Below are 15,092 nucleotides of genomic sequence, written 5' to 3'. Positions count from 1 at the left end.
GAGAGTGGATGGGAGAGTGAGCTTGAGCAGAGGTAGGGCAGAGGGAGAGGGACAGAGGGAGAAGCAGACTCCCTGATGAGCGGGGAGCCTCACGCGGGGCTCGATCCCAGGACCCTGAGATCATGACCCAAGCCAAAGGCAGATGCTCAACTTACTGAACCACCCAGGTGCCCCAAGACTTTTTTTTAAAAAAGATTTCATTTATTTATTTGTGAGAGACACACAGAGAGAGGCAGAGACATAGGCAGAGGGAGAAACAGGCTCCAATGTGGGACTTGATCCCAGGACTCTGGGATGGTGACCTGAGCCAAAGGCAGACACTCAACCACTGAGCCACCCGGTGCCCTCACCCCCAAGACTTTTTTTTAAAGTCAGTTTTAGGTTCAAAGCTTTAGGGACACTGAGAGGAAGGCATAGAGATTTCCCAAACCCCCTGCCCTGACACATACACAGCCTCCCCAGGAATCACCATCCCCCCAGAGCATCCCTGTGTTACAGTCTGTGAGCCCGCAGCGCCAGCTGAGCCCCCGCCCATGACTCCTGGGACAGACCCACAAAAGGTCCGTGCTTCCTGGCAGTGCTGCAGCAGGAGGCCATGGCCAGCAAATGGGGCACCTGGGATGGGAAGTGTGAGCTCCAAAAACAAAAGAAGCAACTTGTGTCTTATAGACTCTTTTAGTACAAATGGAGCTAAAAGAGAATGTACCTTTGTGGGCGATGAAAGAGCATCAGCTATGAGGTTTGGGACCTCGACTCGAGACCCTCCATCCACTTCACGTGTAACCTGTGGCTTTGGCCGAGTCTCTTCCCCTCATCTGAGAATCAGGGCCACAGGACTTACTGGCTGATTCGGCAGCAATCCAAGAAGTTGCTATGTTACTAAAGAAAGTGCCCAGTTCATGAAAAGTGATAGAGAAATGGAAGACCACACACCCTTACAGCTATGCTTTCAAATTCCCACTTACTTCACAGGTGACTACAAAACAGAGTCAATACCGTTCACACATTATTTTTTATAGAACCTTTTGCAGCTCTGTCATTTGATAGATAAATATGATCCCTGTTTTGTAAATGAGAAAACCAACAACCCCAGATTTCTTCTAAAGGCCATGGAAGGCCTTTTGAGCTTGGACGTGTGCTAGGAACTCTGTCCAGGCTCTTTCCCTCCAGGAGCGGAAGCTCCCGCAGACTGTCCTCTGGCATAAGCATGGTGGGTGGAGGAGTGATGGGCAAAGGCCAGGAGTATGTTTAAATCATCCCCATGTGTGATCCAAGAATTCTTCCTGCATCTTCGTGTTCTTGACTTGGTCTTACACATTGACATAGCCACAGGGTGTTAGTTCCATAATTTTAAGAATCTACCCATAATGACGCCTTTGTCTATTTATTTATTTGGTTATTCATAAAGATTTATTTATTTATTTATTTGGGGAGGGGCAGAGAGAGAATCAACATGCAGACTTCCCACTGAGCACGGAGCCTGACACTGGGCTCGATCTCATGACCCTGAGATCACGACCTGAACGGAACTCAAGAGTTGGGTGCTTAACCGACTGAGCCACCCAGGTGCCCCAATAATGACACTCTTATAATGGCAAGTCTAGGTTACCGTGTTTAAGTAGATGGAGCTTCCAGCATGCAGAGCTTTGTAACAAAGTCATTTCATAGTAAATTGCCTGTTAAGCCACATATAGTCTGTAAGTCTTTGAAATATAAAATGTTTGATGTTTTTACAACTCTTCGCCTTAGTTATCTAGTGTTTATGTACATTTTTAGTATCTGAAGAATCGTAAATTATAGAAATTTATATACTATTAAGGAAGGCGCCCCGCGATACTCTAGTAATAGGAGCCCACATTATTGTCCTTACCGTGGGCTCGGCAGCCCCCTGAAGCGTCTGCACGTATTCAGTCCCATGATCCCCTGAGCACCCCAGGAGTTGGGCACGTTGAGGTTCCCACTTTACCACCCAGGAAACCGAGGCACCAGGAGGTTAGATCAGTGGCCTGCAGAGTAGGATTGGAGCACATGCGCCATGTCCTTGGTGCCCACGCCCAGTGGCTGGCTGACCAGCCATCTGTATACAGTGAGTGTGGATTTCTAAACCTTTCACAAGTGTGTACATGGCAAATGAGGAAAGTCTCAGGGCATTTTGAGATCCGATATTGAGCTGTTCAGCATCTCAGCATCTCCCCCTTCTTGGTTTTCAGCTTTGGAACAACTACTTTCACCTGGCTGTCGCTTTCCTCACTCAGGAGTCCTTGCAACTGGAGAATTTTTCAAGCGCCAAGAGAGCCAAAATCCTCAACAAGTAAGTCTGTGTCCAGCCCCGAAGTCACGGGCAGGTGCCTGCCACTCTGTTAGCATAATTTCTGTGTTGTCTCTATGCCAACTTGGTGTACAACTTAAGGTGTAATCATGGTGTCGTGAAAGGTCGGTTTCAAACCGCAAGTCTGCTGTTGCCTTTCCTAACCCATGAGTCAAGGTCGAAGACTGCAGAGTTCATTCTGGTAAATTCAGAGTCCGCGTAACGCACCTCCGTTAGCACCACACATGCTGGGAGTTTCAGGAACTCCTTGCTTTTGCAGTGCGCTCTTCTGGTGTCCTCCCACATGTGCTCTTACCGTCTGCTGGTGCAATGCTCCTTCGAGAAAGGAAGCTTCTCGTGCAAGCCGTTGGCACAGTTGGGATTGTCGAAGAACTCTGGAGTGAGAGGTGCCTGAGGTTTCCTTCTTTGCAAGGGGTTACCCGCGTCGTGATCCCGGTGGGCGATCCGAAGGACCGAGCTAGTCCTTGGATGATCCTGACAAACCTGTCGGAAGCCCCGCGTCCCTGTCTGGGTCCTTCAGCTCTGAGCCTGTCCTGCACGGCTCCTGGCCCAGGACAAAGAAGAGAGTTTGTGCTCACTTTCTTTGCACACTTTGGGTGCCCTGAGGTTCTTGCTGTCTCTCTTTCTGCCTCAGTTTCCCTGACTTCTCTCTTCTCTGAGTGCCCCTTTCATGAGGAATTCTGAGAAGAGTTCTCTTATTGCTCCCATGTCTCTGTGTCACCGGTCTCTGTGTGTTTATTTCATAATCCCTCTGCTTCACATTGACTCTTCCAAGGTGTTGGGACTCCCTGACATTAGCAATGCCAGCGGGAGTCTCAAAAGGTAACAGAAGCCCCCCTCCAACGCTCCTCCTGTTATGTGAGTGTGTCTCTCACTTGCTGGCCAAATCAAAAGCACGTCATCCCTGCAGAGTAAGAATTATGTCAGCAAATATTTATTGGAACATGTACTATGTGCCAGTGACTTTCTAAGCCCTCCGAGAGCATTTTTCATGTATAATCATTAAAACAAAAACAAAAACTGTTTATTGGGTTCCCTTATCACCCAATAAGGAGGGTGAAACCCGTTTTGAACAAGTCACATGGCCAATGTCACACACCCGGTCGTTCTAACCCAGGCAGCTCAGGACCCAAGATGTTCACCTGCTCTGCTCTGAGACCCTTAAATCCTTTTGTTGTCCCGTCTACATAAAGGTCAGCTTGCACCTGGTCATATTCCTTCAAGCTTCCTCAGTTGGGTGGCTCCAGCCAGTTGGCCATTGATGCAGATAACTGTCCATTGTTCAGAAAAGAGGAATGCCCCAGAAGGTTCAGGCCAAGCGAGTGCCCACCAGCGACTACTGGGAAGGAAGAGCTTGCCTTTGCACAGCCAATGTGGGGTCTGACATCTAGTCCTGGCTCAAGAAACAGACTCCAGGGGCACCTCCTAGGGACTGGCTCCATCGGGAAGCTCCCGCTTTGCCAAATTTACATCTTCTCAGGGCTCATATGAAGTTAGAGGTGGAGACTAATGGCTGTTGCTGGCCTGATTGTTTCAATACTCTCATGGTGGAAATTTCTTTAGTAGAAGCAGAAATAACTGGCACACTCTGAGCACCATACAACTTATTCACAGCCAGCCCCAGACACCTGGGACGCCTCGTTATCCAGTCCGGTGGAAGGACAGCTGGGCCGTAGCAGGTGGATGCCCCTACCTGCATGTGCACGGGGTTCACTGTGCGGTGAGTTTGGAATCCAAACCCAGCTCCAGCTGACCGCAGAACCCACTCTTTGCCAAGCACACAGCGTGGCCAACCCTTGAAGATGCCTGCAGGACAAGGGAAGTTAAACCAGAAATCTGTCTTCAAAGAGCTGACATCTCCAGTGAGGTTTTTAGAGTAAAACAATTGATTCTGAGCATTCTCCAGGCCAGGGCCGGGTGGCTGTGCACTGGGCCTTCTTTTGTCGTGGGAGTGTTAACAGTCTAAGCTAAAGCAACGTCAATAAATGCATTAACCACACAGGGCCTTGGCCGCCAAAGAAAACGTTTGTTTCCCACATAGCTGTGTGCATTCATAGGCTTCAAAGCCAAGGAAAATTAAACACAGCCAGCTGGTGTCTCCCCTTCCAGAGCCGGCAGGGCTTCTGAATCGAGCTTTGAGTATTCTCTTCCTCATAACCGTGGCAATAAGAGATTCTGGATTTTCCTTTTGAAATTTTCTCATGGATTCCCCAAGGGGGAGGGGGAAATAACCTAAGCATTTTAAACTTTTATTTTTTTTTTAAATTTTTATTTATTTATGATAGTCACAGAGAGAGAAAGAGAGGCAGAGACACAGGCAGAGAGAAGCAGGCTCCATGCACCGGGAGCCCGACGTGGGAATCGATCCTGGGTCTCCAGGATCGCGCCCTGGGCCAAAGGCAGGCGCCAAAGGCAGGCGCCAAACCGCTGCGCCACCCAGGGATCCCCTAACCTAAGCATTTTAGAAGTTGCCTTCGCAAGACTTTGGTAGGACTACCCCAGCTCCAGCTCCTACGCAGCCTCAGGGCCCCTCTCCCAGGGGCCCCAGCTCAGCGTGTGGCCATGACAGGCCACCGAGGAGACAAGCGCTCATGGCTCGGGAGGCCGTGTGGCTAAGACGCGTGGCGGGTTCACCCGTGTTTGTTGTATCCGTCATGCTTCTTTCTGCACCTTAAACACTGTAATCACTGTGCTGTTTTATTTCTAAATACCAAAATCTACATGAGACACATTTAGAGTCGTCCTACCCCAATACTTAAAATTTCCAGGGCCTAGAAATGTTTTAATCCACTTAAAATTGTGCTAGAGAAAAGGGATTGAGTGCCTGCTTTGTGCTCCGGTCCAGGTGCTAGGGACCCAGAGGTGGGAAGTTCACAGTCTCGGGCGGGCGGGCAGATGTGCCAAGGGAACAGCGATCCAGTGGACGGCAGTGCTGACCGGGTGCCTGGGCAGCCTGCAGATGAACATTCGGGAATGACATGGGGTGCAGGGGAGCCCAAAGGCCTCTGGCGGGAGGGGCTTTCTGGCCGGATGGGGAAACAGCAGGGAGGTTACCAGGTTGGCTGACTGAGCCAAGGGCCAACCAACAGCCAATACCCAAAGGGCACATCAAGTCCAAGGGTCATGGCCTGCTCTGTGAGCAGAGAGATGCTCTGGATTGCTTTAGCCTAAGCTAGGCCTTGAGGGCTTGGGGCAGAGCGAGAGGCCCAGTGATCTGCAGGTCTCAGCACAGGGCTGGTGTCCATGCAGAGCACAGTGGACTATAATTCAGTGGGTGTCTTTTTCTAGCAGGAAGGCCTGGGGCCTCTGAGGGCAGACGGGGCAATGCCACTCCCATTCAGTAGCCTCTGGCTGCCTTCATTTGGACCAGTTGACTGCTCTGGGGTTCCTGAATCCAACCCAATGCATCGGAGTGGGGGCTTCATTGAGGAACCTCTCCTGCCCCCACCCTCACACCCCCCAGCACCCCCCACACACACCCTTTTCTTCTCCCCTGCCAAGCCTGCAACAACTCCTATCTGCCTGGTTAACCCCACTGTGGCCTCAAACAATAGAAAATCCCGATGTCAGGAGATCTGCTCGCTCATTCCCTTTTGTGAAACTCAGTCCTCCTGATGACTTAGGTTGGCAAGATAATTAAGATATTCATTCCAGCAACATTCCCCAAGGTACATGGTAGTCACGTAAAATAATGGACCACACCGTGCAGAGAACTGATGATGTCAAACCCAAATGGAGGATAAGATTTTCCAATGAACCACAGAATAAATAACCACCAGGAATCAAAGTCTATACTAAGAGAATTTAACTGACTCATCCTTGAGGCCTCCTTGGTGCTGGTCACAACCCACAAAGGACAGAGGTGCCGGTGGCATGAGATACCTGGCCGTGATTTCTCACCCCCCCCCTCCCCCCCAGCCTTTTTAACATGACTGGGAATCAGGAAACATGAGTCAGATATCAAGAAGTTGGCTTTTCTTTAGCAGCCAGCTTGACCGCTTTAGTATGCAGGGCATGTGTGTCCGAGGGTGGGACAACATGACCCGTGACTGCACACAGGCTTCTGTGTCCAGCACCAGACTTCGTCCTGGAAGAGAAGGGGATTCAGGCACTGGGCCGCCAGCAAATCTAAGCATAAAATGCTCGACTTAAAATTGTCAGCCCAAGAGAGTCAAGTTTGAAGGCCAATCCCAGGTCAGTGTATTTGAACCTGTGCACAGAGGACGCCCCCCCCCCCCTTCCATGAAGACCCTCATCGGTCTCCACGCCATTTCTCATCTTTCTTTCCTTATTTATATGTATATTTTTAGTGCAGACCCCTGCCCTTAGCCTGTCACACCTTCTGAGAGGACAGGTTCCACAGCCACCTCGAAATTCCACATAAACAGGTCCCTCCATCTTTCCGAGCGTGGGGTTCTGAGATGTTCGTGCATTGAGTCAAACTAAAGCCACTGCTTTTAGAGAAACTGGAGGAAACTAAGCTGTGACAAGCCCCCCACCTTGCCACCTGGCCTTACCTGAGGCTGTGACTATGTACCCCAGGTCAGCACAAGAAATAGTTTGAAAAAGTAGAGCTTGTGTTTGTGCTTGTTTTTTTAAGAGACCCCAATAATTCCAAAGAAGTTCACTATAAACCCGGAATTAGCAGGGGGCCCAGGGAGACAGATTTAACAAGCGGTGACCCCCATGCCCAGTTCCTGTTGGCAAAGGTCAGTGACCCGTGTGCCTGAGCGATGCTGTGTTCGTCCAACCTGCGCAGTGCACTAGGCTGCGGCACATCCAAGCCCGGCGTGTCATAAGCTTCACTCCCTCGGTCACAAATGGGGTCACAGATGGGGTCTCACCTCCTTCTCGTCGCCCATCATTCCCCTCCAGCGACCTCCACGCCTGTCTGCATCTCTCAGCCTGCACCCACTCCTGACACTGTCTCCCTCTCTTCTTTGTTTCCAGAACTCCGTGTAAGTTTTCCTCCTCCTTTGTGACCTCTCTGTTCCCTTGTCAGGCCCATTATCATCCGTCGGATCCTTCTGACTTGGGTCTTCTCATTTTCTTCTCCCTCCTTCGGATGGTGTTTCCAGCTGCGCCTCAGCCCTTTCTCAGGCCACGACAGCAGCTCAGTGGGTCTTTGTATTAGTTTCCTACCTCAACCACTGAACCACCCAGGCCTCCCTTCAGAAAGATTTTTAACTTAAACTTTAAAATGCTGCCTCTGTGGCTTTTGTTCACACTGCATCCCCCTTGGCCTCTTAAGGGAGAAGAGCAGACTCTGTCCTCTAGCCACACTTCCTCCTTTGCTCTGTATACTTACCTACCACCCACTCCCTGCCACAGGGCCTTTGCACCTGCTGGTCTGGTTGCCCAGAATGCTCTTCTTCCCTTCTCTCTGGATTTCATCTTTCCTTCTTCAGATCTGAGAGTAGACATTGTTGTACAAGAGAGTTGCAGCCACGGCCAGCCTGGCCCACCATTAAACTCTCACCCCTGTTTTTCCTAAAGGGCCATGATCACAACCTTCATGGAACTGTACTTACATATGTGTGTTGATCTTATGTTGATTATTTGTTTGATGTCCATTCCTGCTACCATGCTAGTGGCCCCCACAAGGTCTGTGGCCTTTGTCTGTTCTCCATATTACATTAATCTTCCCATCCTAGCTCTGCACCTGGCCTCTAGTGAGTCTTCAGTAATTAATGAATCACTGAGTAATGTTCTCTGAATGAAGCAGTGTGAGTGCTGAGATAAGCTCCCAGAGACCAGGTTCATGCTATTGTAGGTCAGGGTTACAGGCCTGGATGTGGATCCTATGTCTACTTAGGCTGTGGGAAGATCGCCTCCGGCACGGGGGAGCCTTGGCTCCCAACCTGTGGGGTCGCTATGGGGGGTGCTGTAGCTTTGCAGAGCCAGGCACGGCGGCTCCCCACCAGGAACCTCTGCTTCCTCAGTCTCATTGCCAGAGTCAAATGAAACCAGTGCCCTCTGAGAGTCCTGTGCTTTGCCGTCAGGGATACCCCGACTGGCCAGGCCTCGGGATGCACGCCGTGGCGCAGAGCATGCGCTTGGCATCTCAACACTTGGGTTCTCTTTCTTCTCTCCTTGCCTGGGACTCAGCCCAGTCCTCTGTCTCTCCCTTCAGGACCCGTTCCATCCCCTCAGGTGTGGATTCATAGCGGTGGACTTAGCTCTGTAAGGCTGCCACCAGGCCTGGGAGCCCGTGGCCAGGGAACAAGCATTACCCCCCTGTTCTTGAGCACTGCTTCTTTCTCCTCCACCAAAGCTGGGCCCCTGCGTGGCTCAGCGGTTGAGCGTCTGCCTTGGGCCCAGGGCATGATCCTGGGGTCCTGGGATCGAGTTCCGCATCGGGCTCCCCACAGGGAGCCTGCTTCTCCCTCTGCCTGTGTCTCTGCCTCTCTCTCTCTCTCTCTGTCTCTCATGAATAAATAAATAAAATCTTTAAAAACAATATATAGGTTCACCAAAGCTTCTCTCTTAGTAAAGCTAAAGGCTTTACTAAGTCTCGCTGCCAGAGAGACTCAGTCTTGCCCTCACCTTCCAGCTCCCTGCCCCTCTGGTTACCTTTGTTCTGGCCTTCGGCACCTTTGTCTTATTGGAGGATGAAAACCACATTTCCAGCCCCTTTCTACAGTAGGGCCTCTCATGACGGATGTGCCCCGGGATCTTGGCTGATACCCCCATCCTCAGATGCTGTGAAGGCAGGTCATTTTCCATATAGAAGACAGCACAGTGTAACTAGAAAACGCAACTGGCATGCCCATGAGCATCTCTCCCGCTGTCAGCACCATAAGGAGAGGTGACCTACGGGGAGAGGCAGGAGTGGCAGAGGCTCCCCGTCTGCGTGGACCTCCTGGCATTCAGGGGTCAACCCCAGCTCTGGAAGAAATGGCAAATCACTTTAGGTCACTACAGATATTGGCTCACTCCTGAATGACCCAAGCCACCTAGCATTTTAGCCATTCTTTTTTCTTTTTTTTTAAGATATTATTTATTTATTCATGAGAGACAGAGAGAGAGAGAGGCAGAGACACAGGCAGAGGGAGAAGCAGGGAGCCCGACGTGGGACTCCATCCCAGGACCCCAGGATCACGCCCTGGGCCGAAGGCAGGTGCTAAACCGCTGAGCCACTCAGGGATTCCCCCATTTTTAGCCATTCTTATTTGTGAGAGAGATTTTTCCTGGGTGCGAAGGAATCCCTTGGCTGTTAGAAGAGTATTTAAAGCTTGAGTTAGTCCTGCAGTGGCAGGCCAACTGCTGTGACCAGCATCCACCACCTGGCCGGCTCAGTGTGTTGAGATCTGAACACCTGCTGGCAGGCCCTGCCCTGGGGGGGGGGGTGTCTTTATGTTCTCGGGGGTCCTGCCTGGCACGCAGAGCTCTCTGGCTCGCCAGATGCCCACTCTCCTGCCAGGCGACTCCTCCACCTGCACAGCGAGGAGCTCACAACCTCAGGAGGAAGCACCAGCACTAGGTTTGCACTTGGCTTTAGGCGCCGAGATGCTTATCCCCAGTGAACAGTGGGAGGGTGCCCGCGGTATCCTCTCCGGGCCTGGCCTACGGCGGCTGCTGGGGCCCCTTTGTCATTTGCACAGGAGCAAAATGGGAATGGGGAAGCTGGATCTCCAAGCCCAGGAAGGGTGCACAATTCCATGGGGCTTAGATCATACGGACCTTGGGCGATTTGGAGTGCCAGTTAGACCCTGAAGGACGCTCTCTGTCACCGTCTGGCCTGGTCCAGCAGCTTTGCTGACTGTGGACAAGCCTCTCGTCACTGTGGCCCTAGCGATGGGTGCTTTCCCTGGTTGAGATCCCCGCCCCCCCCAAACACTGAATTGACCCCCATCAGTGCTCACCTGGTTGGCGGACTAGGCTGTTAGGTAGCTTGCTTACCTCCGAGGACAATCTTGTCCTCACAGGAAGGGGCTGATGCTCCCAGCTCAGTCTGTCTGTTGGTACAGCAGGCCAGGGCATCCGTGCCAGGGCGGTGGCCCCGGGTGGACCTCTGTGAAGGGCCTGCCAGGCGGGTCACCCTGGTTGAGAGTATGAGCATCTGCAGCCCTCTCCTGCTGAAGGTGACAGACAGGTGCTTCGGGCACTGGAGACTTTTACAAGGTGGCAGACAGCGACGGGTGTTGGTTTACCAGGAGGATCTTTGCCTGGAGAGCCACAACCAGGTCATCTGTAAACACAGCTTCCCTTTCCACATCAGCTGACAGGAGGACGAACAGAGCGGCCTGATGACCCAGATGCTAAACCGTCATACCGTACGATAGTTTTGCAGATTATTATTTTTAACATAATCAGTTTTTTTTTCCTTCGGCGGTAGAAGAAAAAGTTAAATTGCTCACAAACTAATAAACGTTTATCTTCTGAAGCATCAAATTCTGTTTACTCACGAAACACACACCTCCTCTGCTGACCCGGTGGGAGGAAAATTAGCATTTATTTTCCCTGATAAACAAAAACAGAGGAATATTTATTGACATCTTTTAGTGCAAAGTCCTTCCTTACATCGAAAATGCTAAAGAGGGATCCCTGGGTGGCGCAGCGGTTTGGCGCCTGCCTTTGGCCCAGGGCGTGATCCTGGAGACCCGGGATCAAATCCCACGTCGGGCTCCCGGTGCATGGAGCCTGCTTCTCCCTCTGCCTATGTCTCTGCCTCTCTCTCTCTCTGTGGGACTATCATAAATAAATAAAAAAAATTAAAAAAAAAAAAAAAAGAAAGGGATCCCTGGGTGGCGCAGCGGTTTAGAGCCTGTCTTTGGCCCAGGGCGCGATCCTGGAGACCCGGGATCGAATCCCACATCGGGCTCCCGGTGCATGGAGCCTGCTCCTCCCTCTGCCTGTGTCTCTGCCTCTCTCTCTCTCTCTCTCTCTCTCTGTGTGACTATCGTAAATAAAAAAAAAATTAAAAAAAAAAAAAAAAAAGAAAATGCTAAAGAAAGATGGGAGATATTTGAAAGAGGCCTTCCCCGCTTGGGTTGTCCACTCCAGGGCTTAATTTTAACAGGTGAAAGCTGCTTTTGTGAGCAGGGTTAAAGGATGTCATTTGGTGTTTGCAGTGCCTGGATGCTAAGAGCCCTCTCTGAAAACAAGCTCCCCCTGAGGCCAGGGAGCCAGGTCATCCTTCTCTTGCCATTTAGAGATCTGAGAAGGAAAATACTGTCATTACTGGCCACCACCACCTCACCTGTGGTCCCACCGGAGTTGGGGGGGAGGGTGGTGGTGGTGGGAAGTAAAATATTACCTAATCTGTGGTGATGGGTAGGTGAGACTCTCTCAGCTGGATTTTTTCTCCTTCGGTTCCCAAGAGAAGTCAAAGCTTTGATACTTTCTTTGTTTGTCTCCGTGCTGGGAGACTTTCATTGCACTTAAAAAGAATCTAAATCTGATTTCCATATGCTCTAAAGAGTGACTCAGCATTTCCCCTGTCTTTGGTTCTCAGGTATGGAGACATGAGGAGACAGATTGGCTTTGAAATCAGAGACATGTGGTACAACCTTGGTGAGTAGCCTGAGTTTCTGGGCATCATGGTGACTCTCTAGAAACCGTGGTGGGCGCGGACAAAGGCCCTGGCTGTCTATGCTGGGGCATCTGGAAAATCTGAATTGCTTTTCTTCCTTGAAGGGCAATTGCTACCTTTGCAATAGTTGTTTTCCATAAATAAGAGGAAAGGAGAAAATCTGATCTATGGGCCAAATAGAAGAATCAGTCCACTGCCCCCTTATGTCAGCTGAACACAGCTCTGCCTTGAAACTTCTTTGTTTCTGGGCATCACTGACATTCCTCCAGCTTCTCAGGCATCAAACCATGTATGTAGCTCATCTCACTGTCACAAGGGCCCCTGCTTATTGTACTCAGTGGAACACATTCTGCCCTCAAAAAGGTTTTTTTTTTTTTTTTTTTTTTCTTGCCTGCTCAAAACTGGGCCCTGAATATAGGTAAACTGCCACCAGGTGGTGATAGTAGAACATTCTAGAGCACTGGAAATCCTAGGGGCTTCCTGGGTTGAAGATGAGGAATTAATGTAGGTGTTTGTCACTACAAACTTTCCTCTTCCTGCTGCTTTTGCTTCATCTCCAAAGTTGTGGTATAGTTAGTTTTCATTTTCATTTGTCTCCATAGATCTTTTCTGATTTCCCATTTTATTTCTTTAAACCATTAGTTATTCAGGAGTATGCTTTTTAATTTCCTCTGTTGGTGAGTTTTCCAATTGTCCTTCTGTTTCTGGTTTCTGATTTCATTCCACTGTAGTCAGAAAAGATACTTGGTATGATTTCAGTCTGCTTAAATTTGTTAAGAATTGTTTTATGACCTATGATGTGACATATCTTGAGGAACGCTCCACGTGGCCTTGAGAAAAATGTTATTCTATTGCTTCTGAGTAGAATGTTCTATCTGTCTATTAGGTCCATTTGGTCTATCATGTCACCTTCATCAGTAAATATAAACAACCCAACTTTACACCTCAAGGAACTAGAAAAAGCACAAAGCCTAAAGTCAGCAGAAGGAAGGAAATAATAAAGATTAAGAGCAGAAATAAATGAAATGGAGGATTAAAAAAAAACAATAGAAAAATCTAACACAATTAGAGTTGGTTTTTTGAAAAGATAAACAAAGTTGACCAACCTCTAGCTAGATTAACTAGGAAAAGAGGAGACCTAAATAAATAAAATCAGAAATGAAAGCAGAACCTTTACCACTGATACCACAGAAATAAAAAGGATTGAAAGAGAATACTATTAATAATTATATGTCAATCAACCTAGAAGAAACAGACAAATTTCTAGAAATATGCAGCCTACCAAGACTGGATTATGATAAAGAAAATTTGAACAGACAGATGACAAGTAATCAGCAATCAAAAACTTCCCAACAAAGAAAAGCCCAGGAGCAGATAGCTTCAATGATGAATTCTAGCCAACATTTAAAGAAAAATTAATGCCAATCTTTCTCAGACTCTTCCAAAACATTGAAGAGAAGGGAACACTTCCAAACTCATTTTATAAGGCAAGCTTTCCCTGATATCAAAGCCAGATAAAGACACTACAAGAAAAGAAAACTGTGCAGCCTGGGTGGCTCAGCGGTGTAGCGCCTGCCTTCAGCCCAGGGCATGGTCCTGGAGACCCGAGATCGAGTCCCGTGTCGGGCTCCTTGCACAGAGCCTGCTTCTCCCTCTGCCTGTGTCTCTGCCTCTCTCTCTCTCTCTCTCTCTCTCTGTTTCTTTCATGAATAAATAAATAAATTAAATCCTAAAAAAAAGAAAAGAAAACTATAGCCTACTGTCTTTGATGAACATAGATGTAAATCTCCTCAAGAAAATCCCAGCAAACTAAATTCAATAGTATATTGGTAGGATCATACCCCATGATCAAGTAGGATTTATCCCTGGGATGCAAGGATGGTTCAACATACACAGATTAACAAAAGTGATGTACTACATTAACAAATTAAAGTATAAAAGTCATAGAATTTTTTCAGTAGATACAGAAAAAGCATTTGATGAAATTTAATACTTCATGTTAAAAACAACAGACTAAGTATAGAAGTAATATACTTTAATATAATAAAGGCCACATATGACAAACCCAAAGCCAAGATACTCAGGGGTGAGGAACTGAAAGCTTTTCCTGTCAGATCTGGAAGACAAGGGGGCCCATTTTCACCACTCCTATTCAGCATAGTACCAGAAATCCGAGCCAGAACAATTAGGCAAGAAAAAACAGTGAAAGCCACCTAGATCACAAAGGAAGAAGTGAAATTATGTTTCCAGAAGACATGATCTTTTATTTAGAAAACTCTGAAGACTCCATCAAAAATGCTAGTAGAACTAACAGATTAAGAAAGTTGCAGGATACAGAACAAACATATCAGTTCATATCAGTTCATCAGTTGCTGGGACACCCGGGTGGCTCAGTGGTTGAGCATCTGCCTTTGGCTCAGGTCGTGATCCCAGTGTCCTTCAGGCTCCCTGCAGGGAGCCTCCTTCTCCCTCTGTCTATGTCTTTGTCTCTCTCTCTGTCTCTCATGAATTAATAAAATATTTTAAAAAATAAAAATAAAAATCAGTTGCATTTCTATATACTAAGAACTATCTGAAAAGGAAATTAAGAAAACAATCCCATTTCCAGTAGTGTCAAAATGAATAAAATACTTAAAATTCAACTTACACAAGGAGGTGAAAGACCTGAGCAGTGAAGGGTACAAAAAAAATGATGACGGATTAAGGAAGTAACAAATAAATATAAAGACACTTCATCTGTATAGATTGGAAGACTTGATATTGTTCAAATGTCCGTATTACCCAAAGCCTGTAGGTTCAATGCTATCGACATCAAAATCCATTTTTCACAGACATTGAAAAAATAATTCTAAAATTCATATGGAACCACAGAAGACCCAAAGTTGCCAAAAGTCCTGACAAAGAACAAAATAGGAGGCATCATAGTTTCTGACTCTGAAATATATTACAAAGCTACAAGAATGAAAGCAGTATTTAGTACTGGCATAAAGGCAGACATAGAGACCAAGGGAACAGAGCAGAGAGCCCAGAAATAAGCCCACACATATACAGCCAATTGATATTAGACAAGAGAGCCAAGAATACACAATGGGGAAAGGATCGCCACTTTAATAAATGGTGTTGTGAAAACTGGATATCCACATGCAAAAGAATGAAACTGGATTCTGTCTTACATCATATCCCCAAACCAACTCATACTGGACTAATAATAAAGACTTAAACTTAAGA

The 15,092-nt window shown here is 48.1% G+C and overlaps 1 protein-coding gene across 2 annotated transcripts in view; it reads left to right on the top strand.

The window, feature by feature from the left end:
* Nucleotides 1–15,092, top strand: part of DOCK1 (dedicator of cytokinesis 1) — a 493,559-nt gene that overhangs the window by 395,727 nt on the left and 82,740 nt on the right. For both annotated transcript variants that reach the window (XM_077877225.1, XM_077877224.1), the window contains exons 31-32: nt 2,211–2,311; nt 11,787–11,845. In XM_077877225.1, coding sequence (XP_077733351.1) covers nt 2,211–2,311; nt 11,787–11,845 — 160 coding nt within the window. The remainder of the gene's footprint in view (nt 1–2,210; nt 2,312–11,786; nt 11,846–15,092) is intronic.

This window comes from Canis aureus, chromosome 29 (assembly GCF_053574225.1).
Source record: "Canis aureus isolate CA01 chromosome 29, VMU_Caureus_v.1.0, whole genome shotgun sequence".
NCBI lineage: Eukaryota > Metazoa > Chordata > Mammalia > Carnivora > Canidae > Canis > Canis aureus.
This window is presented reverse-complemented; position numbering and strand designations above follow the sequence as displayed.